The 24,865-nt window shown below is 36.0% G+C and overlaps 1 protein-coding gene across 8 annotated transcripts in view; it reads left to right on the forward strand.

The window, feature by feature from the left end:
- RBM26 (RNA binding motif protein 26) overlaps positions 1-24,865 on the forward strand; it is a 58,110-nt gene that overhangs the window by 24,393 nt on the left and 8,852 nt on the right. For 7 of the 8 annotated variants that reach the window (XM_052785913.1, XM_052785921.1, XM_052785915.1 and 4 more), the window contains exons 10-19: positions 56-167; positions 960-1,119; positions 2,552-2,716; positions 6,274-6,405; positions 7,432-7,503; positions 10,660-10,788; positions 12,983-13,057; positions 13,724-13,894; positions 20,771-20,875; positions 23,421-23,630. In XM_052785913.1, the coding sequence (XP_052641873.1) occupies positions 56-167; positions 960-1,119; positions 2,552-2,716; positions 6,274-6,405; positions 7,432-7,503; positions 10,660-10,788; positions 12,983-13,057; positions 13,724-13,894; positions 20,771-20,875; positions 23,421-23,630 (1,331 nt within the window). The remainder of the gene's footprint in view (positions 1-55; positions 168-959; positions 1,120-2,551; positions 2,717-6,273; positions 6,406-7,431; positions 7,504-10,659; positions 10,789-12,982; positions 13,058-13,723; positions 13,895-20,770; positions 20,876-23,420; positions 23,631-24,865) is intronic. The other variant, XM_052785920.1, reaches the window with a different exon arrangement.

Here is a 24,865-nt window from a genome sequence, read left to right on the forward strand (position 1 = left end):
TCAAATACACAGAAAATACAAAAAAATATTGTAAAATCTTTTCATCTGTTTACAGAAAAACCTCCTAATAAAAGTAGTATGAGAATAGTGGTAGATGCTGAATCCAGGAAGAGAACAATTGGTGCAGGGGATGGTGGAGTTCCTGCAAAGAAGACTTGGTTTGACAAGTGAGTGATCATTAACACAAGGTTGGCTTAATAGTTGGAATTCCATGGACCTCTTTTCTGTAATCTGAAACATATAAGTCTATATAAATTGGAAGCAAGTTAAACGGTGAATAAGCTGTCTGTACTAAAATAAATCACACTGGAGAGCAGTCTGTATTTGACTGTTTTCTCTCAAAGGCAGTATAGAGATAGCTGCAGTTGCTTTGGATGATACCAAGATCTACTCCGTGAAAGCTGGAATGATCTAAGAAACAGAAAAGCTGCAGTGTGATGGTTGTTAGAGATGACTGATTTTTCATTTTGAAATGTGAATTGTGTCACTGCTATTTTGGTTTGAGTTGTCAGGTATGTTACTGACAGGAAATATAGGATGCAGTGCTTAGCACAGATGTACCTGGGGTGACAAAAGGTTGGAAGGGATTTTAAGAGATTACTGGGACTGAGAAGAGCCTTGAAATAATAGTTATTTAAAATGTTAGTGGGGAAGTTCTGTGGAATAGCTGTGAAATGGTTTTTGGAGAGAAGCAATGTGGAAGTCAGGTCTTACTGACACAAGTGAATTATTGTGAATTATCTTGCGGATTTATGCACTGGGGTATGTTGAGAGTATCAGTGGGGAAAACTGCAGGTGTATGGGCCTGTGTGCTGTACTCTTCTACACTTTTCTAAAATTGCATTTTTTAAGTCTGCAGATCTTTGTGTCTCATACATGCTCCTATGTAAGCGTATACAATTTAACATTGTGTTTTCTAGCTTGCTATGGATTTTTGGCTTGATTTTTATTTGTTGCAGGCAAAATTTTAACAGAACAAATAGTCCAGGTTTCCAGAAGAAGGTGCAGTTTGGAAATGAAAATACAAAACTTGAATTGAGAAAAGTTCCCCCAGAACTTAACAATATCAGCAAACTTAATGAGCACTTCAGTAAGTTTGGAAACTTAGTCAACTTGCAGGTAAGAGGCAACAAAGAGAAGCCAGTATGCTTTGACTTAATAATAGAGGTAGTTGCTAAGTGGAGAATGCCAGTTGTTTTTTTAACTGATTCCCTGAAACTGTTCTCATTATTTTCCTAACTTGTTTCTTAAACATGAACTTATTATTTTTAATGGAATTGTCATTGAAGAAGGAGAAATTAAATGTTCTAGTCTTTTTTTAGATTTTGAACAAATGTTTTCCTCACAGGTAAGACTTTTAAGATACACTGCTTGAAACATTGAAAATTGATTGGAAGTGTTTTTCCTTCACCCCTTTTCTCAACTTCGGTTCTGATACCATAAACCCTCTGTATTTTTTGAGATAAATTGTGAATACAGAAAACCTGTATTTCTCATCCAGAAAGCAGCCCCTGTGATATAATTGGTTTCTAGTCCCACAGTAGTGGCAGTTTGTCCCTTATCATTACTTTGTTGTGTATCTGAGTGACCCACATTTATAAACAGAAATAAGCAAATAACTAGAGAAAGATAGGAGGGATGCAAAGAACTAGGGCCTAACTTAGGTTGATGTTACATATTGCAGGCTGTATGTGTAATGTTAGTATTTCATATCCAGTCTCTAAGCTACTCAGTCTTACCTTTCATCATGCTTCATTATCAACAGGTTTCAGATGCTAGCTTGTGTTTTTATGTGTGCTTTCTTGTTTGCACTGAGCTGTTGAATGAAGAGGTGTAATAGAATATTTTTGTGCATACTGATACAATACAGAATAAACCTCCTGTGCCTGTCTGAACACTGAGGGAATTTAAATCTCTCTGAATTGCTCTTAGATATTTCTTAAGCCTTTCCATAGTTTGCCTAAGAATACAGGTGTATTAGCAAGCAGTATGATTCAGTAAGGCAAGTAAAATTTTGTGTGGATGTGTATAGAGAGACAGACAGATACGCAGATAGATATTGCAAGCTACGCTCTTCTTCCAAAAGGTATAATTTTGTCCTTTGAGGGTGTCTAAAATAGTATTTTAATGCTTAAAGGAAGGAAAACCAAAATGAACTTTGTCTAGCTCTGATACTAGATAGGACATCTATTGACTGGTCTCCGTATTTTTTTTTTGTAGCAAATTTTTTTACTTCAGTGATGCTTGCTCTTGTCTTTCAAACTACTACTCGTGTTTGCAATTAGAAATACTATTTGACTGTTTAGGTATTTTACTTCAGTTTGATTGCTTGGGGTTCTTTAACTATTCTTAAAATTTATTAGCTTAATCTCAAGGTTGCTTCTTGACACCAGGTTTTTCAAACAGAATCATGAATGGGAAGTGTTTGTCTAATGACCCATATTGGGTTTAAATTGTAAGCTTCTGAGCCTTGAAACTAATGATTTTGTGATAATCGAGGCACAAGTGAGAATCCTACATGCAGTTTTTGTTCTTCTGTTTTAAATCTTAGGTTGCATATCAAGGTGATCCAGAAGGTGCCCTTATTCAGTTTGCCACACACGAGGAAGCAAAGAAAGCTATATCAAGTACAGAAGCAGTATTAAATAATCGTTTTATTAAAGTTTATTGGCATCGAGAAGGCAGTGCACCGCAGATCCAAACTACCACACAGAAGGTAGAGGATCTAAATCTATTCTGTCTAGAATGTTATGTAAAACATAATCTTTTAAACTTTCTAAAAAAATGTTTACAGAAAGTAAACTAAGTACTTTTGAAATAATGAATGCTTCATGTAATTATTTTCTGAAAGTTACTCTTAATTGTAGATTCTTTGACCTCAGATAGAAGGTTCGGGAGTTGATTAGCAAGATAAAACTGAAGGTATTTAAAGAAAGCCCTGCTGTGACTTACAGAGAATTCCACTCTGTCATCTCATGTGAAGCAAGATTTGATGCTACTGTCTGCTGAATAACATCTATTTTGCTTTAACTAGTGTGGGCTTTTTTTTTTTTCTTCTGGTGAGTGTAAGAAAGACAAGAGAGTTATATTTCTTTTCTTGGAAGATAATCTGCATTTTCTTCCAAAAGGAGCTGTTTTTTCCAGTCTTTTCCTTTATCCTTCCCTGTTGAGCATGCATACTGCTATAGAAAGTAGCAGTAGAATTTTTTACACAAAGGTAAATACAGATGTATACAGGTATATACAGATACACACACACACACACATATATATATACATGTAGAGAGAAAGGGCATGCAAGCAACAGTGCAAGAGGAGAGCCGCATTAGAGAGACTAATTTTGTGGGAATGGATATGGGACTTTTTACATTTTTAAATGGAGATGGAGGTGCTGATCTCTGTGGTATCCGGTGATAGGATGCATGGGAATGGTTCAGAGCTGTACCAGGGGAGGCTCAGAATTGACTTTAGGAAGCATTTCTTTACAGAGAGGGTGGTCAGACACTGGAACAGGCTTTGTAGAGAGGTGGCCGATGCCCCAAGCCTGTCAGTGTTTAAAGAGGCATTTGGATAATATACTTGATAACATGCTTTATCTTCTGGTTAGCCCTGAAGGGATCAGGCAGTTGGACTAGATGATCACTGTAGGTCCCTTCCAACTGAACTATTCTAGTCTGTATTTTTTGATTGAATTGCACAGTGGAGTACCTGTTGGTAATTGTCATGTGCATAGTAGCATTAGCAACTTTTTAACAATATGAAACAGCAATTACTGTTGCGGATCTTAGATGCCTAACCTGTGGCAAGCCAAATCAGACTTGTTAGCAGGTATAGTGGTTCTACTCAAACATAAGAGGAAGCTTGGATTCTCCCAGGTCGTGTAGGTTATTGGATAGAGCCTTGTCAGTTAGCTCCCAGTGTAGCAAGTTCTTCTGAATAACTCATGTATCCTGCTTTATTGGATTTGCTGTCAGTATGGAACAACACATTCTACACTTAGAAAATGTGAGGCAGGCTCTGTAGAAGAAATGTTCACTTATATATATATGCTGATGTAATGAACAAATACATTGTTAGAGGATTCTTTCAATTATTGCTCTAAGTTTTTAATTCCTTCTTTCTCTGGATGGTGTATGTCATTATCATTCGGAATCAATGACCCAGTTTTCCATAGCAATCCTGCTGTAGGGTATTTTAACAGTTTCCTTTCTCTCCTTCTTTTGTAACAAAATTTACAAAATTTTTACAATTTACAAAATGCAGTTTTAACAACACCTATCTCACTATCTCACCAGTTACCATCCCTTAGATTTGAGTTTGGAATCAAATTTCTGAATATCCTTGATGCTTGATTTGAACTAGTGCTACTCAAAATGATACTTATTTTCTAAGCTTGATTTACATCTTATCAGCCAGAAGAGGGCAGTGGTGTATGTCATTTGCATTCATACAAATATTACTTCTCTTGAGAAGGATAGCTTGAACAGTTACTGCCATCAGCTTATTTGCTGATTATGCTATCCAGCTTGGAGTATTAACTGTGTATTTCCTAACAAATATCTGATCTGTATATTTGTTATTTTGCAAAACATCAATTTTAAATACTCTTACGGTTTTTAGTGATGTTACTAGCTTCCCAGCACACCACCTTTGGCAAGTTAACCTTGATGGTTTGAGAATGAATTCCCCTTGGTACTAGGTGACAATATTAAGGGTTCCTGCTTCACAAAGAACAGCCTTTCAGCATGTGTCAGGAGACTACAATTTGAAGGCTGTTATGGGTGATAGAGGGCACACAGTGACAAGAGAAATTTAAACAGGAAATTAAAATTCTAAGTGCAATGTTGTTCTACCCCAAAATACAGCAATTATCAAATCATTGAGTCAGTAAACAGGTACTTTTAATTCATAATCCTTTCAGGAATATGAATATTTACTTCCCTTTTCATTGAAATTAATATTTGGTATCCTATCTACAAGTAGTATGGAAGCTCTTTTCTTACAGTACTTCACATACTACAAGTATTTTAATTTTTGTCAAGATTTCTGGTTTATTAATTAATTAGAGCTGAATTAATTTCACCTGTGTTTATAATGGTTTCCAGCCAGATTTTTTCTGTCAGGCACTAAAGACAGGCTTTTGAATTTTTTTCAATGTAAAATCAGTTGGCTTTTTAAGTTGTCCTTTCAGTACTATCTGGTCCTGCACAATTTCTCAACCATTGCTCTTTCTCAGCAGGATTACTTTGGAAAATTCTTACTGTGGAAATTCTGAAAGGAGTGGAAGCATTTAGTAAAGATGGTGGGAGTCAACCATAATAAATCATCAAATAAATGGTTTCTGCCAGGAAGCAGAAATAATGTGCTCTCGACATCTGCAGTAGATAAAACAAGAAGTACTGGGCCTAAAAGGCAGCTCAGGAGATTTAGGTTAGATATTAAAAAACATTTTCTAATGCTAAAGGATACTGAAACACTTTTGTCTAGAGAGGTGATAGGACCTCTTTCATGGAAATCTGTAAGAACTACATAGATACTGTCAGTAATGGCTTACGTGTAGCTGACTTTGCCCTGGAGTGGATGAATGGATTAGGTGACCTTGGGATTGTCATAAATATGACAGGAAGCTTGCTTGGAAGAGTATTTTATTGGTCTTCAGTGTTTAATGTTTTTGTCAAAATAAAAAGGCAGGGTGTTAGCTGTCAGGTCATATTCATGGTAGGTCCGAAGATTAGCTGCTCTGTTTTCTTTTTCCTCAGTCCCGTGACTGCATGTCTCCATATCCTTTCTTTTTCTATGTTGTCCATGTTAAACACATAGGAGATGAAAAGCGACATATCGCTGTAATAAAAAGTGAGAGTCTTTATGATGCAAGTTTGTAATCTGCCTTTCCATAACTAAATGGTTGATGATGAAAGATCTGTGAAAGGAATCAGAAGACTGCTTCTTACTTTTTATTCAGTTCTAACAGGTGGAAAGTAGATGTGATTAATAGAAAGAGACCAGAGTTGGTTGATCACTTCTGTGAGCTGCAAGTGCAAAATAGATGTTATTGCTGCATGCGCTACACAAATAGTCAGTGTAACATCCTAAATCTTATGAAGTGTTTATTTTTGCCATTAGGTGAAAAAGCTATTGAATGATAGAAACAAAGAAGTGTAAATCTAAATGCAGTTGCTGCAATTTCATTGTGTATTTATTGAACTACGTATGTAGCAGCCTTTTGTTGTTAATATTGTGATGTGCTTTTTTGGGGATGGGGTGGTGTTACAGGTAATACAACCCTTAGTTCAGCAACCTAGTTTACCGGTAGTGAAACAATCAGTCAAGGAGCGATTAGGTCCGGTACCTGCAAGTAATATTGAACCTGCAGAAGCACAGAGTGCCAATACAGAAGTCACTCAGGTATGTATGACAGTCAAAAAATCAGTTGCACGTTTTTCTTTCTGTAATAGGTTCCATAGTGTATTAATGTATCCGTTACAGTTACTCATATAGTGCAAGTACACATTACTACTTATAAGTGCATCTAATTTGATTGTGAGTGGTGTTTTGATATTAAAGTTTTCCTCAGTGCAATGATATTTGGCTTTCTTAGCCAAGCACGGTACTTAATTTTTAGTATCATAGTTTTTTAGTTAGTTTAAAAAAAAACCAAGAGACTCTGAAAATATTGCAGTAATGCTGTGTTAAATAGCAGTTTTCAAACTTCAAAATAAAGTGGTTTCTATCCAAAAAACTAAAAGCTATCCTTTTTTTAATATTATATCTGTTAAACAGCTAAAACCATTAGAGACCGATGGTCAGCATCTAAAAGTGTTTTCAGTATTTGTACATCACTCTTAATGCAAGGAAGAATGTAACCACAGTACCAATATGACTAAGACAGAATCTGGCATGTTACTCCCATTAGAAATAGCCTTTAAATATTTATTATATTAGAAGTATTTCATTATTAGCATTGTGTCACTACTTTAGTTTTAGGTCTGAAAAGGAACACCACCACACTTCAGAAAACATTAGTTTAAATTCAAACAACAACTTTCTGCAACTGATGCCTGCAAATAGCAGATTATAAAACACAAAACCTGAAGTGTATTTAAAAGGGCCTGTGTAGATAATCCTCTGCCAGCTAGCATGTCATGGTCTCCTTGCAAAAAATATGTAGTATAATCTTTGATTCCAAATTTGGCTTTGCTTTTGTCTTATCCAATCTATTTGTAGGTGCATATTAACTGTAAAATCAAATATCTAAAATTCATTTAATCAACTGCTTTAGTATTATTTTTCTTGTACTGTTGCTCAAAAGTCTATGGCTTTATTAGTTAAATATGTTTTTTCTAAATCTCGAACATCTGGAATTACACAGGAAACAGTAAAATATTCATAAAGTAAAGTGTATTTGAACTATAATTTTGTTTTTTTTCTTAGAATGTGACTAAATTATCTGTGAAGGATAGACTGGGTTTTGTGTCAAAGCCAGTTACTCCAACAACTGAAAAGGTAAAAGAATGTCTCATATTCTCTTCCTCTCATATTTAATTTCAGTAGAATTAATTTTATTATAAAATCGCTTGCATTAAGTTTGTTTTGTACCTATGAATAATGTTATTTGTTAAAGGTTAGTTTTATGAAGTATAATGTATCGAAACTCAGCAGATGGCTAAATGATTATAAGAAGAATAAAATATGCTAGGACAGAAGCTACTATTCTGTGGGTTTTGTTTTAATATAGTAGGTTCCATTTATTTGATCATGAAAATAACTAGATATGTTCCAGGATCCTCAGTTGTTAGAAGAATGCAGAAATAAATTAGAAAAATAAATAAATTTTGACACTACATAGGAATCTATGGAGAGCCTTTCTTTAAAAATGTTTTGGGGCTTTTTTGTCCCTTAAAAGGTGATGCTGTAAACATTTACCCTCTTACTTGGTCTTACAATTTGCAGTACTTGTGAAAAGATAAAAGTGGAAATTAATCAGTATAGAAAGGACAAAGAGAGGTAAGGTGGGAAAAGTGCACCTGAACTGTGGTTATGAGTTATGTATTTTGCCCAGTGGTTGCAATTTTCAGAACACGGAGTTGTTGATGTGTTTACTTTAGTAGCAAACTTCGTGATGCATGTTTTCAGATCTATTTAGCACCTTAGGGGACAGGCTTTCTCAGTGTTCATAACATTCTTTTGGGAAGCCTTTTGGTAGAAAGGCAGCAAGTTTTACTCGGTAACAAGATTCCTCTGCCTAGGTATGTATCTTTTCTGTTGGGAATTGGCTTGACCTGAAATGAAGCATCCACTGCATTTCCCCCTTGCCCCCTTACGATATTGGAGATAATGCATTTACTGGAATCTAAAAAGTAAAATTTGCTCCAAAGATACCATGCTGTACTTAGTATACAAAGGTAACAATACTTGAGTTGTAATTGTAGAGGATGTCTCTTCGACTCATTTCAAGCCGAGCAGTCCACCTGAATGCACTGATCTTGACTTCTTGCCTATATTTTGTTGGTGGTTTGATTAGTTGTGTTCTTGTTGCCCTAAATTAGTTGCAGATAAGTATCTTGCTGTGTATTCCTGAACTACATTTTATATACATACTGTACACTTAGTTTAGAAGTGGGAAGTCTGCTTCAGTTTGAGTGGAAACACTTTTTTTCCTCATTCCCTAAGAGTTGAGTTATCCTGAAACACTTCTCTACAAAGAGTAAAATCATGCTAAAATGGTTTTCTGCTGTGTTGTCTTATAGTACAAACTGATTTTGATTAGCTGCTGGGCTGTTCAATGGACCGGTTGTGAAGCAGCAGTTTCCTTTGGCATTTTTAGTAGGGTTCTGAAACTTGGTTTGACCTGTTTTTACCTACTGCTGTCCCTTTACAAGGAAATACCTTGCTTGGTTTGCAGTGATAATGCTCTATAACCATTAGAAATTAAATGATTGACAGCTGTCAAAAAACATAGATGTCATGTCCTAGGTGTTTTTTTGCTTCTGACTGAGTGCAGGGTTTGACAGGAACTTTAAGAACTTTACAGTAAGAGTTGGTAGCTGTGCTTCCCAAAGAGGAGGAGGAAAAGGAGATGAAACAGTCATCATGAGGCCTTTTAAGATCTGTATAGGGACTTGCAATTTATGAACTTGTGAAGAGATTCACACTATTCTTTCTCTTGGATAGTATTAAAAGATTTAGAAGACATTAATGTGTGGCTTCTTGTTCTTCTGTATTAGTTGATGCAGGTACATCTGCTGTGGCATCTCTCCTTATATTAAAAGAGATGAGGAAGCATGGTTCACTGCCATCAAGACAGTTCAGGGCAAAAGGAGTGTGTCAATATTTTTGTCTTTACTTGGTCCTCTGTTTGTGATGTAGCCTGTCCTAAAGCTACTTTGTAATAGGAACTGTATGATGGGGATGTGCATACGTTAATGTGCTTTAATAAGTTTTAAAAAAATTCCTTCGTGTCCTTTTTAATGGTCTGCTTAGAGCATTTTATATCACCTTTTATAATACCCCATAACATGCTTTGTGGTTTTTTGGTTTTTTTTTTGTTCTCTCTGCACTGCCTATGCTAGAAAATACTTTACTGTGGGAAGAAATAGTATAAATAGCACAACAAAGTGAGAAGCTTTTATATGAAGCATTCCTATTGTAAATTCTTCTGATCTCTTGGTCTTTTCTGTCTTTCTAATGTTTCTTGGCTGTCTCTTTTTCTTTTCTCCTGTTGGTGGGCATTGTGTCTATGTTATGGAGTGCATGGTGACCAATAGACTCTGCATGCATCTTTTAATTTTCCACATACATATGAAGTATTTTTAAACTCCTGGAAATTATACCAATTGCATAATTGCTGTGATTTGCTAACAAGGCAGACAAGATCATGCCTATATTATCTCTAGCACTTAGCCATGGATTTTTTCAATACTAACATGGCCAAAACGTCCTTTAAGGAATGTGATAAAAAAATCAGAGTAGTCCAAATCTTCAGGTATTGCGGAGATGTACATAGTATACTTCAGAGAGATTATAAAGTAGGCAACTGTGTTCTCAGTAAGTCGTGGAGAAATTTCATACCTCATTAAAAATGTAGGAAAGAGAACAGAGACATAGGAGTCTCTTCCTTTGCTGTACGATGTTGAAGACTTCCCTGTACTTGAGTTACTTCTTGTTGATTGTACAAGCTCTACTTTGCACAAACTGCATATGAAAAGGAACTTTTGTATCTACTTTGGACCTCAGTCTCTAAAATTATGTTGAATTTTTGCTTGGAAAATTCACACAGCCATGAAAAACTGTATTTTAAACTTCAAAACAAAAAAAGAAAAACTTCAGTTATTCTTGGGAAAATCTCAGTCTTCTGTTTCCTTAATGATGCTCAAATACATAAAATTTTATATATCGAAACTCAGAAGTACATATGAAATCTCAATGGGAAGGATTTATAATCTGATGTTTATCATTCTTCTGTATCTGATGTGGTGCTGCCTCTTTAAAAATTGTTTAACTTCAGCAACTCCAAATATTATTGTTACACCAAATTTTTATATTTCATATCATCAAAACAGACAAAAGAAAAGACGCTTATATATTTTTAAGCACTCATGTTTTTTTTTTAAAAAAAATTGAAATTCACTGGCAAAAAAATAAAATGATTTCCTCCTATAGGTTTTATCCACTTCTACTGGCTTGACAAAAACTGTGTACAACCCTGCTGCTTTGAAGGCAGCACAGAAATCTTTGCCTGTTGTTTCCACTTCCGTGCTAGACTCTAATGAAGCACAGAAGAAAAAACAGGTAAATTAAATATGCTTCTTTATAAAATGGACCTAGATTGGGAACTTGTGACCACTAGAGGTAGTGCACTATATATATTCATCTCAAGAGCGTAGATGAAACTAGTTATAGGATTAAATTTGCTGTGATGATTTCTTTTCAAAGGAGAGGAAAATTCAGCATTGTTTTGTTACTTTTTCAGTGTATGTTCAGGCAGTGTAAGCAGGTTTAAAACTCTCTAGAAGTTCAAAATGGCAAATACTTTTTCCTGGAAGCAGCATCTGCATGTTGAGGCATGAATTGTCTATTATGAGTGAGAAGGCAGTATAGGATAGTCACTATTGTTCTCTCGTAAGGCTTTCTGGAACTGGCCTTTATTATCATCAGACTGGCCTTCATTCTCAGTGTATTTTGTACTTGTAACCAAAACTGTTTCTTCACTTGACAGAAATGAGAAGTGTATGACTCTCCATTTTATTGTTTCAAAACTGTAGTTCTCCCGCGTCCTTTTTTTTTATTTTTACTTTGGAGAGGAAATGCAAGACTGCAACAAAAATGCATTTGGCCTTGAATAGGTCACTCAGTCGTAGTTTAGCTTGCGTAGAATTTTCAAAAGAGCCCAGTAAAGCTCTTTTTTCAGGTTTATTCTTATCATTTAGAAAAACTAAATATAGGACAATGTTTATCTTATTGGTTTCAAACCAGAAATTAAGAGTTCAATGCTAAGTTAGATTCAAACATAAGTATTGAAAGCTGTATAACTGTTAAACAAAGATTTTAGCCTATCGGTAAACTTCTGTAGCTAATGTCTAATATAATTTGAAATAGCAGTTTGTAGCTGCATGTCAGTTGTGGCATTGGTCCAGACTTTAAACAAATCACTTCTAATTTGGGAATTTAATTTCATATTTGTCCCCTAAAACATGTTTTTCAGGATTAGAGTCTTTACCTTTCAAGTTCAGATGCTAAGTGCCTGTGAAATGGCAAAAAGCTCGTAATAAAATTATTGACTCATCATGACATCTGTAGGGGTTTTTTTGACAGAAGACACTGAAGATGTGCTAAGTGATTGGCTCTTTTTTCATGTGCTCTTGTGCTCCTTCCTCTATTCAGAGATTTCTATTACAATATACTAGTACTTGTGGGAAAACGTGATTTTGTGGGACTCACTCCCTTCTTTCCTTCTGTCTCCCTAGTTTTTCTTAGCATTCATCCCCTTGTCTTATCTTCCTTTTCCCTTCAGAAAAATTATTGCACACTGTATTGCAAAACTAACATTTCATGCAGCAGAATTTGTCAGTATTTGGGAAGACATACAGAAACCTTATTACTATTTCTTTTTTATGACTGTTATGCATTTATACTCTTTGTATAAGATAATGAACTTACAGTCTGATCCCGGTTGATGGGTGATCTAGAGGTGCAAAATCATCATCTGCCTGTCCTCTTTTATCCCATTAAATATGTTGATATCAAAGCTCTTAATTGTTTTCTGCAAATATCCTGCTGTCTAAGACTTCTACAGTCTGTATCTGAGAGCAAGAAGCAATTGCTTTCTCTCAAGCGACATTAGTAGGAGCTGAGCACAGCAGCTGTAGCATCTCCTCCAGCTTCTCCTTCTGAGTGCAATATATCACAAATTTATCAGTTTCAATTTATTTTGATTGGCCCATTGCAATGTCAAGATTCTGGTTTTAGCAGATGGAGTGCTAGTACTTGTCACTTCCAAGTTATAGCAGTCAGATGCAAAAGTGATGGTTTTCTTTGGGTAACACTTCAGTTTTAGAAAATAGAATGTATTTCTTTTTGCTTGTAACTGTACTGCAGAATGTTTTAATTGATGGACTTGATTTACAGTTTTCAAGATACTGTCCTTGCACATTTGAACTCTTGTATGTTGTATGTCTTGCGGTAGTGTATTATATTGCCTTTCAGCTTTCAGTGGAGTTGTGTAAGGGGTTACTTTGTACATAAGTAATAATGAAGTCTTCCCAGCACAGATCTAAGAAAGTTCATTAGATCCTTCACTAATTCAGTGATGTGTTATTTTGCAAAACATAATTTGAAAAATATTGCCTTTTAGTCCCTTGAGTTTCTATTATTAATTTTTTCCCTGTTACTGTAAGTTACTACTGTATAGTTGTCAGGTAGAGTGTAGTATTCTTCTGGCATTATTTTTCAAAATCTAAAAACTTTAATTTTTTTATGCTTCTAGGAAGCATTACGACTTCAACAAGACGTGAGAAAAAAGAAGCAAGAAATCTTAGAGAAGCACATTGAAACACAAAAGGTAAAATGTTAGCATTAAAGAAAGTCAGCAATACAGTTGTAAAATCTCAGTTCACTTTAAAATATTTCAGAATTTGTAAGCGTGAGCTACAAAACTGGCCTGTAAAATAAACATTCTCATAGAAAGGTATTACGACATTATTTTAAATTTAGAGTTTTAATCTAACTTGTCTTGTTAGTTCACTTCAAAAACTACAAGCTTATGCGATTTAGGTGCAATTTTAGTTTAAATTGCTTAATTTGGGTGCGACATACTTATGTTTTTTGGGAGAAGTGAAAGCCTGAGAGTTGTAGTTCACAACAGCAGGAAAGATTGATGTAGAAAAGTATGCATGACTGCATTTAAGCTTAGGAGAAGAAAAAGGCCAGAATGTCATTTAAGTTGAATAAAAATTTTGAAATAATTTAAGTATGTTGAGCAAATCTGTCCAAATGAAGTGGAGATATCAGATGTTTGTTAGCAAATTAATTAATCAGAGATTCAGACAAAGATTTTAATTTAACGTAAGCTGTTAAAAGCACTATATATTGAGTTTGAAGATCACAGCAAAAGAAATGCAATATTCTGGTTTTCCATTGGTTGTAATGAGTACTGGAAAAGAAATCTGTAATAGTAGTTGCTAAATAAAAAGATTTTTTTTTTTAATTAATTTTTTAAATTGGACAGATGCTTATTTCAAAGCTGGAGAAGAATAAAGCCATGAAGTCAGAAGACAAAGCAGAAATCATGAAAACACTGGAAATTTTGACTAATAGCATTACCAAGTTAAAGGATGAATTAAAAGGTGTATCACCAGGAGGAGGGACTCCTTTAAAAAGCATGAAAACTAAGACTCAGGTACTCAAGTTTTGGTCAGCTTTTTAATAAGATGAATTCACATGCTTATGTCAGCAGAATAAAAATATGCAGCCACATCAGCAGTATTTAGAACTATACTGGTTTAATTTTGAAGTCATCTTTTTAAAGGAACATACTTAATTTTAAAACCATGCTGTTGGCTAAAAGGTTTATCCACTGTTACACAGATATTGCATCATCTGGAAAATCAACACCACCACCCCCCCACCCCCCCCAAATCTTATGATTATTTCTTTTGTCTTATCTGATCTTTTGTGTATAGTCTATTGCTTTCTTAAATTTTGAATAGAAATCATGAAAATAGTATTTCTGATGCAAAGGGATTATCATTACGCAACGCATATCTTCTGGTCAGGTTTAATACACAAAATGCTTCATGAAATTAGTTGACTGCTGTACTGGTACATAATTTTCTGAGGCTTTTTATGTCACTGCAATTTTTCAATATATTAAGCTTCTTAGATTGAAGATTATACTGGTCAGTTTTCCTTTGATCTAGCTACCTATGTTTGGGTTGCACCTGTGGCAGGATTTTCTGTCCTCTGCTATCATTCTTGTTAGTATATGGCTATAACCAATTTCCCAGCTGCTTAAAGGTGCAATTATATTACCTTTTTAAAATGCAGTATTTTGCTTTTTATAGAAGTATTTGTTCCTAAACAGGTCACAAGGTGATTAAGAATTAAGCGAGACTTTGAGAAATAACATTTTAAGAAATTAGTAAGTTTTTTTTAAAATATATTACAAGTTTTTCTTCCTTTATCAAGTGAGGAAGTGCATACTAATAAAAGAGCAGGTTTTTTTTGTACAGTGTATTTTACAGTAAAGACAAAAAGTCTTCATCTGTTCTTGCTAATTTCATTCAGTTCTTAAATCTTCAGAATGTTTAGTCTTTTCTTTTAATGTTTGGGATTCTGTTTTAAAAAGCTGGTATAATGTTACAACCCAGATTTAATTTAAATGGTTCATTAGTTTTCAGTTTGAAGCAGCATTTCTACTGCTTTATTTTACCTAGAAATATAGGTATTAAAAGTAACTGCAGTGTAAATTACAGTGATATACAGTTTTGAAAAGAAATATCAGAAAGAAATACTGAAATGACCTCTATTGTACTCACTATAGCTTCTTACATTGTTTTCAGGAAAAAGTTGAAGGAGCGTATTTTTATCCTAAAAATGGGCATAGATTATAATTTTTGGAAGTCAGTTTATACCTCTTAAAACAAGTTCCATTGCAGTGGAATATTCTACTGTGTTTTAGAGGGGGAACTAAGGGTAATAATACCAGAATTCAGGCACCGCTATAATAAGATTAAACTCTTCTTTTTTGGAGATGAGAGAAGAGAAATTTTTTTTTTTAATGTGTTTATGTTTTTGAGAGAAAGTGGATGTCTGGTGAGAAAATGTTTCTGAGAGGTCTGAAGGAAGTTAGCTACCTGTGGAGTGAATTTGAACTATAGAAGTCCTAGAAATTGGCAATATTTTTAAAGCTGCATTTGATTGTGAAAGCCTCATGTTTTTGAGAAATAGTCTTCTGCTGGTGGTGTACAGTGCTTCATAAATTTGAACAGGAAAAAATAGTTTATATCACTTTTGATCCAAGAATAACAGTTGGTTGTGGATTTTGTCATATGCAAGGAAATGCATCCAGACCCATAGAAATGAAGAAGCAAGTTGCATCACGAAAACTTGGCAAATTCTTGTCTAGAAAACTTAAATGCAGCGTTTTAACCCATGACAGTTATTTTACCCTGAGAGTGGTCTAGTAAATTCTTGGAGTGGACAAGAAAATAGTCCGATAACACAAAATTGCTCAAAATAATTGAGATTAGAAGGGATCTCTGGGGATTGTCCTGTTCCATCACCATGCACCACTAAGAAGAGTCTGGATGTCTTCTTCACTCATCCCTGCTAAGTAGTTATACACATGGATAAGATCCTCCCCCACCAGCTTCTCTTCCTGAAGTTAAATAATCCCAGCTTTGTCAGCCTCTGCTCATATAGTAGATGCTCCAGTCCCTTAACCATCTTTGTGGCCTTTTGCTGGACTCACTCCAGTATGTCTCTCTTGTGCTCGGGAGCCTGGAACTGGACACAGCACTCCATATGTGGCCGCACCACTGCAGAGTAGAGAAGGATCACCTCCCTTGACCTTCTGGTGGTGCTCTTCCTAATGCAGCGCAGGAGGTTGTCAGTCGTCTTTGCCACAGGGATGCACTGCTGGCTCGTGTTCAACTTCTTTTCTGCTACTAGGACCCCTCAGGTCGTCTTCATCTGGGCAGCCCCCAACCTCGACTGGTGGCTGGGGTTACTCCTGCTCAGGTGCAGGACTTGGCAGTTCCCTTTGTTGAAATGCAGGAGGTTCTTCCTGCCCCATTTCTCCAGCATGTCAAGATCTTTCTGAATGGAAACACAACCAGCTGGTGTACCAGCCGCTCCTCCAAATTTTGTATTGTCCACAAACTTGCTGAGGGCACACTCTGTCTTACCATCCAGGTCACTAATGAAGACGTTACTGCTGGGGTACACCATTAGTGACTGGTCTCCAGATGGACTTTTTGCCACTGATCAGAACCCTTTGAACCCAGCAGTTCAGCCAGTTTTCAGTTCATCCCTCTGTCCACCTATCTAGTCAGCACTTGATCCTTTGGCTGTGAGGATGTTGTGGGCAGTAGTATTGAAAGCCTTACTGGAGTCAGGATAAACAACTTCCACTACGCTGCTCTTGTCCACCAAGTCAGTCATCTCACTGTAGACAGCTGTTAAGGTCAAGCATGATTTCTCCTTCCTTTTCCTCAATCACTTTCTTGTTCTTAACATTCTCGGAAGTGGTTTTAAGATTATTTGCTCCTTCATCCTCCCAGGGATTGTGGTGAGGCTGACCAGTGTGTAGTTCCCCAGATCTCCTTGCCCTTTTTGAAGATCAGAGTGATACTTGCTTTTTCTCAGTCCCGAGGAACCTCCCCCAAAGGCCATGACCTTTCAAAGATAATTGAAATTTGACTTTGCAATGACATCAACGAGCTCGCTCAGTACTTAATGCTTGCATCCTATTGGGTCCCAGGTTTTTGTGTATGTCCAGTTTGTTTAAATGTTTCCAAACTTGATTCTCCTCCAACAAAGGTAAGTCTTCTTGCTCCAGGCTTTTACACTAGTGTCAGGGTCTGGAATTGCTGAAGGCAAGTCTTTCCTCTAAAGACTGAGGAGGAGGAGGTATTGAGCACCTCAGCTGTTCCATGTCCTTTGTTGCCAGGTCCCCTTTCACATTCAGCAGTCAGCCCACATTTTTCACAGCATAGTGTTCCTCTTGCTGCTGATAGATGTTGTCGTGATTTAACCCCAGCCAGCAACTAAGCACCACGCAGCTGCTCACTCACTTCCCCCCAGCCCAGTGGGATGGGGGAGGGAATTGGGGAAAAAAAGTAAAACTCGTGGATTGAGATAAGAACGGTTTAATAGAACAGAAAAGAAGAAACTAATAATGATACCACTGATAAAATGACAATAGTAATAATAAAAGGATTGGAATATACAAGTGATGCACAATGCAATTGCTCACCACCTGCCGACCAACACCCAGTTAGTCCCCGGGTGGCGATCCCCCCATCCCCACTCCCCCCAGTTTATATACTGGACATGACGTCACATGGTATGGAATACCCCTCTGGCCAGTTGGGGTCAGCTGTCCTGGCTGTGTCCCCTCCAGCTTTCTTGCTGGCTGGGCATGAGAAGCTGAAAAATCCTTGACTTTAGACTAAACACTACTTAGCAACAACTGAAAACATCAGTGTGTTATCAAGATTCTTCGAATACCAAACTCAAAAACATAGCACTGTACCAGCTCCTAGGAAGACAATTAACTCTATCCCAGCTGAAACCAGGACAGACGTGCAGAAGCCTTTCTTCTTGTTTCTCACCCCTCTTGCCAGATTCAACTCTAGGTGGGCTTTGGTTTTCCAAACCAGTGCCTGCATGCTTAGACAGTCTCTCTATGTTCCTTCTGTGATCTAACCCTGCTTCCACCTCCTGTACACCTTGTTTTTGGATTTAAGTTTTGTTAGGATCTTCTTGTTCATCCAGGCAGGCATCCTGCCACCTGTCCTTTATTTCCTGCATGCTCTGGAACTTGGAGGATGTGATTCTTGAAATTCATCCTGCCTTTACAGCAGATACCCAGGCCCAGGGTCTTTAAACAGGAGGCTTCTTCCAATTGTCTGAAGAAGGTCTCATCTACTTCTTTTACCTGATCAGGCAGTGTGTAGTACACACCCGCTGCAACGTTGCACACGTAGGTCTGCTGTCTTAATCCTGACTCATAAACTTTTTGACTGGCTCATTGTCTGTCCCCAAGCAGAGCTCTGTGCATTCATACTGCGCTCTCACATAAAGGGCAACTCGTGCTGCTTGCCGTCCTGGCTTGTCCTTCCTTAAGAGACTGTATCCGTCCACTGCACCGCTCCAGTCCTGTGAGTCTTCCTGCAATGTTTCTGTAGTCCCGGTGAGATTGTAGTGCTGTAACTGCACACAGACATCTAATGCCTCCTCTTTGTTTCACATGGTGTGTGTATTAGTGTACAGGCTCTTCAGAGAGGCACTGATCGCCCAGAAAAGAAATGAGATCTTCCCCTGTGATACTGTTCTGTAGGCCCTCCCTCATTTATGTGGATTGGTATGTGTATGCTTGAAGTGGTCCCCCTTCAGCCTTGTTTTGTTGATCTTGAGATCCCCTCTGCCCACATCACCCTTTGCTTGGCAACCTGGTCCACCACTTCCTCGTGTGACTGTTGGTTTTGCTTAGTAAAGTGAGGCAATATGGTAATTTGAACTACAATTTTAATGAAGTTCTTGTGCTGGTTTTCCATTTCCTTTGTAATGTGAAAGTGAAGAAACATTTTGAGCGAACCCATTTCATAATGGGCAAAATATCCCAACTGTAGAAAAGTTGATTTTATTGATAGCTTTCCTCTTTGGGAGATTGTGCATTATCTCTGAGCATTGTTTTGTTAACATTTGAAAGAGAGAAAACAGTCAGTCCCATCTGACCTTTGTGAAAGTGAGGAATTAACAGAGCCTTCAGTTAAAATTTAAAATTTTGACAATTTTCTGAAAGACTTTGCTCTAGGTTCTCTTGCATTTTCTTAGTGTTTAAAACCTGGGCAGCTCTGAAGACCGTGCAAACGAAGATGAGGCCTATGTGACTGTGCCATTATCTTTACCTATTTTTGTCTTGTTCCAGTTCATGCAGATTACAAAATACTCTTCCCCCCCGAGTGTAGAAACCTTTGCTGCCTCTTGGTGTATCTTGAAGGAGGTATTTTCTTCCTGAGACCTGGCACAGCTTTATAAGAGAAGTCTTCATTAAGAGCACTAGAAATAAACCTCAAAAGTCTTTACGACACCAGTGTCACTGGCTGCTTTGTGAGTTCTAACTGCTGGTCATTATTAAACTTCAGAAGTGTTTGTTTTGCCATGTCATTGATGTGTTGCAACGCAGTGGGATTTGAGAGAAACACTGTTTCCAATTTTGAAAACTTTGAAAACCATTATACAGGAGATAATGGATTTTTTCTGTGATTGCTGTAGATGATCAGAAAATGGGGCTGAAAGGGGTTCAGGTTGAAGTTGCCAGTTGAATAATCCAGCTTTTTTTCTTTTAAAGCTTCCAGGAAAAAAAACAAAGAAACAAAAAAAACCCCTTTATCATTCAGTGGTAATACGTGGTTTCCAACTGTCACAACTGCGAAACCTTCATCTCTTGACAACCAGCCTTTGAATACATTACATGCTGTGGTTTTGAATCAATGGGTGTAAATGTGAAACTGTTTCACAATCATCTATAATTTTATCCTTCATTTGTGATATCACCGGAACATTTGGCTGCTGCTTTTTCCACTTAAAAAAAAAAAAAAAAAAAAAAAAAAAGCTTTCAGTTTGGAACAGAACTTCAAATAAAATTATCATGGGTTGCATAAAGCCCTTTCCTGCACCTGTACCAGCACCTGCACCTCAGTGGTTGCAATGAACAGGTCTAAATTTGGGTTCAGAGACACCTTTCAGTTTCATATATATTTTTGAACTTTCTCATATTTTTTTTTTAAGGTATTGTGTGCTAGAAGGCAACGCTGGGTGCATCAGAGACCAGCCTTTTGTTAGCAGAGGTCTTGTTACTATGTTTTTTCTACTGTGGTCTGAACAGAACTACCATTTGTGCTTTTTGCATTATGGAATTGTGATAAACTTAGATGCTTTTTCTCAATACTGATAATGGATTTTATATTCATTCATAATTGTACTGCTTTTTTTTGTGTAGAATCCCTTTTTATCTCATCATCACTACTATATAATTCTTATATTTTCTATTTTGTGTATCTCTAGTTTAGAAAAAATTCTGTTGGCTTTGGCTTTGTGTGGTAGTCTAAAAGGTTTGACATCAGCAAGCTCAGAAACATACTACTACACATTGAAGTTTTATCTTGCCAAGAAGGCTACCTAAGCTTGTGCTTAGTTTGTTTTTGGAGATGGAAACCTAAGGTAGTAAGCAGTATACCTGCAAAGTTAGAGCTGTGATTTGAATTAATAAGCCACAACTTGGTTAAGTTTAAAATTCCAGTACAGCTTCTAGTTTTCAAATTCCCTTTCCTTAATGTTTCTAGGAATCTGTTTTCCAGATGGGTAAGTCTGCCACAGCACCTTTTACCTGGAGGCCAACGCTGGCCAATCTTTAATTCGCTGTGTATTTCTGAAATAGCCTTCTGATAGGAATGTAGCAATGGATTCTTGGGTTTTATCAGAAAATTGTTTCCTCAGTAGAGAATGTGAACTGTGGAACTAATAATTTACCGTAACAATTTCTTAGATGCAGAAAGAGTTACTAGATACTGAACTGGATTTATACAAGAAGATGCAAGCTGGGGAGGAAGTTACTGAATTAAGACGAAAATATACAGAGCTACAGCTGGAAGTATGTTTGCCTCTTCTTTTGTAGCAATTAACTTTTAATCAAATATTTTCATATATGTTTATTAGCTTGGATATTGTATCATAAATATATTTTTCCAGAGTGCAATGTTAAGTTGCATGTAAATGGAGGCATTTAGCAATAATATTTTAAAAAATCAGTTTCTGAATTCCACTGAGGTAGAGAAATAGTATTGTCTTTAATTTTGATTGCTAATTTATTTAATTTCTGTAACTATTTAGATGATGTGATTTCTTATAGATTTGTGGTAGTAATGCTTCCTTTAGAACATGGAGTGGTTTTAAATTGTTGCCTGTAGGTGGTGGTGTGTTTGATACTGAAGAGTTAAAAAACACTGCTTGATCTTTTATTCTTAAATGTTAGCATCCTCTTAATGAGATTAACCAAAAGGCTGAGGTGCCAGAAGTAATATTATTACAGCATTGGTTTCAAGAGGGGGACTTATCAAAAACAAATACAGTGTTTCAAGAAGCATTCAATGTATAGAAACATGCTTTTTCTTAAAGTACTTGCTTTTTAAAAAATTGAGAAGGCTGTGCAAGATTCTTCGTATCTGTGTCTTATTTTGAGAAATTCTGAATGCTGTGGGTGTTATTCTGTTATATTGCACTGTCTTGCCTATATGATTGTGTAATATGTACTTAATTGCATGATAATCTTATCTCTTTTTACTGTTAAGCAGGCTGCTGTGTCGCTTAAATCCCTCTTGTCTTAATGAAGTTTGGTCATGTCTTTTGTATAACTACATATGAACACAGTGCACATACGTATGGCTAAGTTGCATTAAAAACTTACTTTAAAACTAAGTTGTTACGCAGCTTTGGTAATTGTGAAAATAGGTTTGTTAATAAGCCAAGCCAATTTAATAGAGATGACATAAAATCTTATGTTAATAATATATATTCTGATGGTGAATAATAATTCATTAGTGTAGTAAAAACTTATAAGTCGTACATTTTAGAAAATATGTGAACTGAATGATACTTAAAATAGCAGTAGAAAAGCAGGTGCTCATTCAAGATAAAGTTACACCGCAGTTGAGTGTGCTAATCCTATTCCATCTCTCACTGAGTCTGTATTTTGAGTTGGAAAAGACAATTGTAGCTCTTTCAGGAAAATAATTTTTGCTAGTAAAATGAATATTCTGAAGCTTTTAGAAAATCCTAATCAAAGTAGATGGAGAAGAACAGGGTTATTAGTAAAGCACACCAGTATGATTCAAGGAACAGCATGAAATGTATCCCTTGTATAATTTACAAGAGGGATATAAGGGGGGGGTTGCCTTGATGTTTGTTTGATTCTTCAGTATTCTTACAAATTCTTTAGAAAAACTTTTATTCACACATTGTCTTTGTGACTTTAACTCCCACAATATTCATGTGTTGCTTCTGTGGCTCATAATCTGCTGTTCTGTTCCAGGTGGCCCTGATTTTACTGTGAGAAAACCCAAACAGTATACAGCTTGATTGTTGAGTCAGCATTATCTTTAACTTTCTGGATTATAATCATTGAACCATTTAAAAATGTTTAAAAAAAAAACCCAACCCCAAAACCTGCAGGATTCTATTTACAAAAAATAAAAAGTGAACTATATACTATTGTAAAATTACGTGAATAATTTCATGAATAAAGCCTTAACAGATTGATCTCCTCATAGGTGATATGACTGGCATGCATTAAAGTAGTGCTATCAGTGCTTGAGTTGTAAACACTGTAGGATATATTAAAAACATTGTTATAATGATTTCATTTAACATTTGATTCCTACATCAGACCCATTTGGGTTTGAAAAGATTTTTTTTTTTTCTTGTTATAAATGTTAAAATTAAATCCTTGAAAGTGCTTTTTTGAAACTTAAAATAACTTTTTGCAAATTATTTTTTAAATGGCTGTCGGAGATACTGTCATCAGCCTTTTGACTTTTCTTGGAGAGTGCATGCCAGTTCTTTAGAAGGGATACACAGGTATTGTGGGAATGGAAATTAGTGAGTATGTAGAGCCAAATTTTTAGGGATTACTTTGTCCTTGGAGGTGCTCATTAGAGCCTCTGTTTTATACCTCACAATTCTGTGGCCAAAAGCTATTATGCTGCATTAGTTCTGGTCAGAATAAAAGTCCTGGCTGGACCTTCAGAGACAAATTAAGAGACAAAGATAAAAAGACAAATTAAGTAGGTAGTTACCACATCAAGAAAATTTGTTAATGAAATTTCAAATGTTGTACTGCAGTTCCTTTCTCCTGTGAGGAATTATCCTCACAGATAAGGACTCTTTTGATATCTGTTTTTAATACCTGTTTTTTTTCCTATTTCCATCCTATTTTTGATCTTTTAATAATTAACAGTATTAGCTTTTTAACGTTATTAACGTGTTCACCTTTTGTTATTTTAAGACCTGTAAGCTGCTCTTTCTGAGGTTTGTTTGGGGATGTGTTTTTAGGAAACGTCAGAATATGTGTTTGTTAATTTTGTCTAAATACTTAGATTATTAATTTTAATACATGAATATGTTATGTATAAACATCTTAGGCTGCCAAACGAGGGATTCTTTCTTCAGTTCGTGGTAGAGGGGTTCATGCAAGAGGTCGGGGTGCATCACGTAGCAGAGGTAGAGGAATACGAGGCCGGGGTAGAGGCAGAGGAGTTCCTGTGCATGCAGTTGTGGATCATCGACCTAGGGCATTAGAAATCTCTGCATTTACAGAAAGTGATAGAGAAGATCTTCTTCCTCATTTTGCGGTATGTGGCAATTTCACTTTTTCTGTTCTTTGGGTGATGTTCTTCTATTGAATTACTTGTTTTCTCTTGATTCAATTCATCTGGAAATATTATTTAGGAGTGAATCTTTAACATGATATACCTGTTCATGGAGAAAGAAGATGCATCAGAAAAAGGTGAAACAAGGAGAAATTACACTATTGATTCAACTAATTATAACTGTAACTGCTTCTATTAAATTACTTGTTTTCTCTTGATTCAATTCATCTGGAAATATTATTTAGGAGTGAATCTTTAACATGATATACCTGTTCATGGAAAAAGAAGATGCATCAGAAAAAGGTGAAACAAAGAGAAATTACACTATTGATTCAACTAATTATAACTGTAACTGCATACCATTTATAAGGGTTGGTTTTTTTCTTAAAAAGAAAGGAAATTGAGAATATCAAGTAAAGACTTACAATATTTATTTGTTCAGGGTATATGTAAACTTGTTATGAATTTTTAGGTATAGAAAGATAAAATAATTGAAGGGATGGTGAGAACAAAGACTGATTCAGTGCTGAAACTTTCAATACCTGAAGTCTGTTTATCTTTATTGAAGTAACTTAACAAGTGCTTAATGAAAATTTTCACGGAAAATTTACAGTGCTTTTGCCTAACTTCCTGAATTTTAAGAATCAAGATGAGAATTGTGCAACTATATGCAGATCTTGGCAGGGCAGCCAAAGGTTTCTGTCTGTTCATGTCTGTAAGCTTAAGAAGTCAGAGCTCTTTCTACTTTTTTTGGGGGGGGGGGGTTTAGTCTAAAAAATGATAAATTGATGTACATAATTTTTAGCAGATTTTTATTTGCAAATATAATGAAGTGAGAGATCAACATAAATTTATAAAAACCCTTGTTCTCCTTAAATGTTATAATAAAAGGAAATTTGTTTATTTTATGGAAAGAATGTTAAGAATATCTGGTGGCATAAATTGTGTGAATCTTCATCTGTGGGCCGCCCCCCCCCCCCCCCCCCCCCGGTTTGTTTTTGGTTTTTTTTTTTTTTTCAATATTTAATTGCAGTTGTCCTCTCTGAAGGTAGAAGTCCAAGAGCCAGTAAGTCCAGTAAATTCTACTCCAGTCAGTGTACTTAATATTTCCTGTCTGGCAGCCATGCAAGCAGCTTTTCAAAGGACAAAAGTCAACAAGGACCTGTGTCTCCCTTAAAACAAAAAAAAAAAAACAAAAAAACAAAAAAACCCAACCC

The sequence above is a fragment of the Harpia harpyja genome, chromosome 4, assembly GCF_026419915.1.
Source record: "Harpia harpyja isolate bHarHar1 chromosome 4, bHarHar1 primary haplotype, whole genome shotgun sequence".
Taxonomy (NCBI): domain Eukaryota; kingdom Metazoa; phylum Chordata; class Aves; order Accipitriformes; family Accipitridae; genus Harpia; species Harpia harpyja.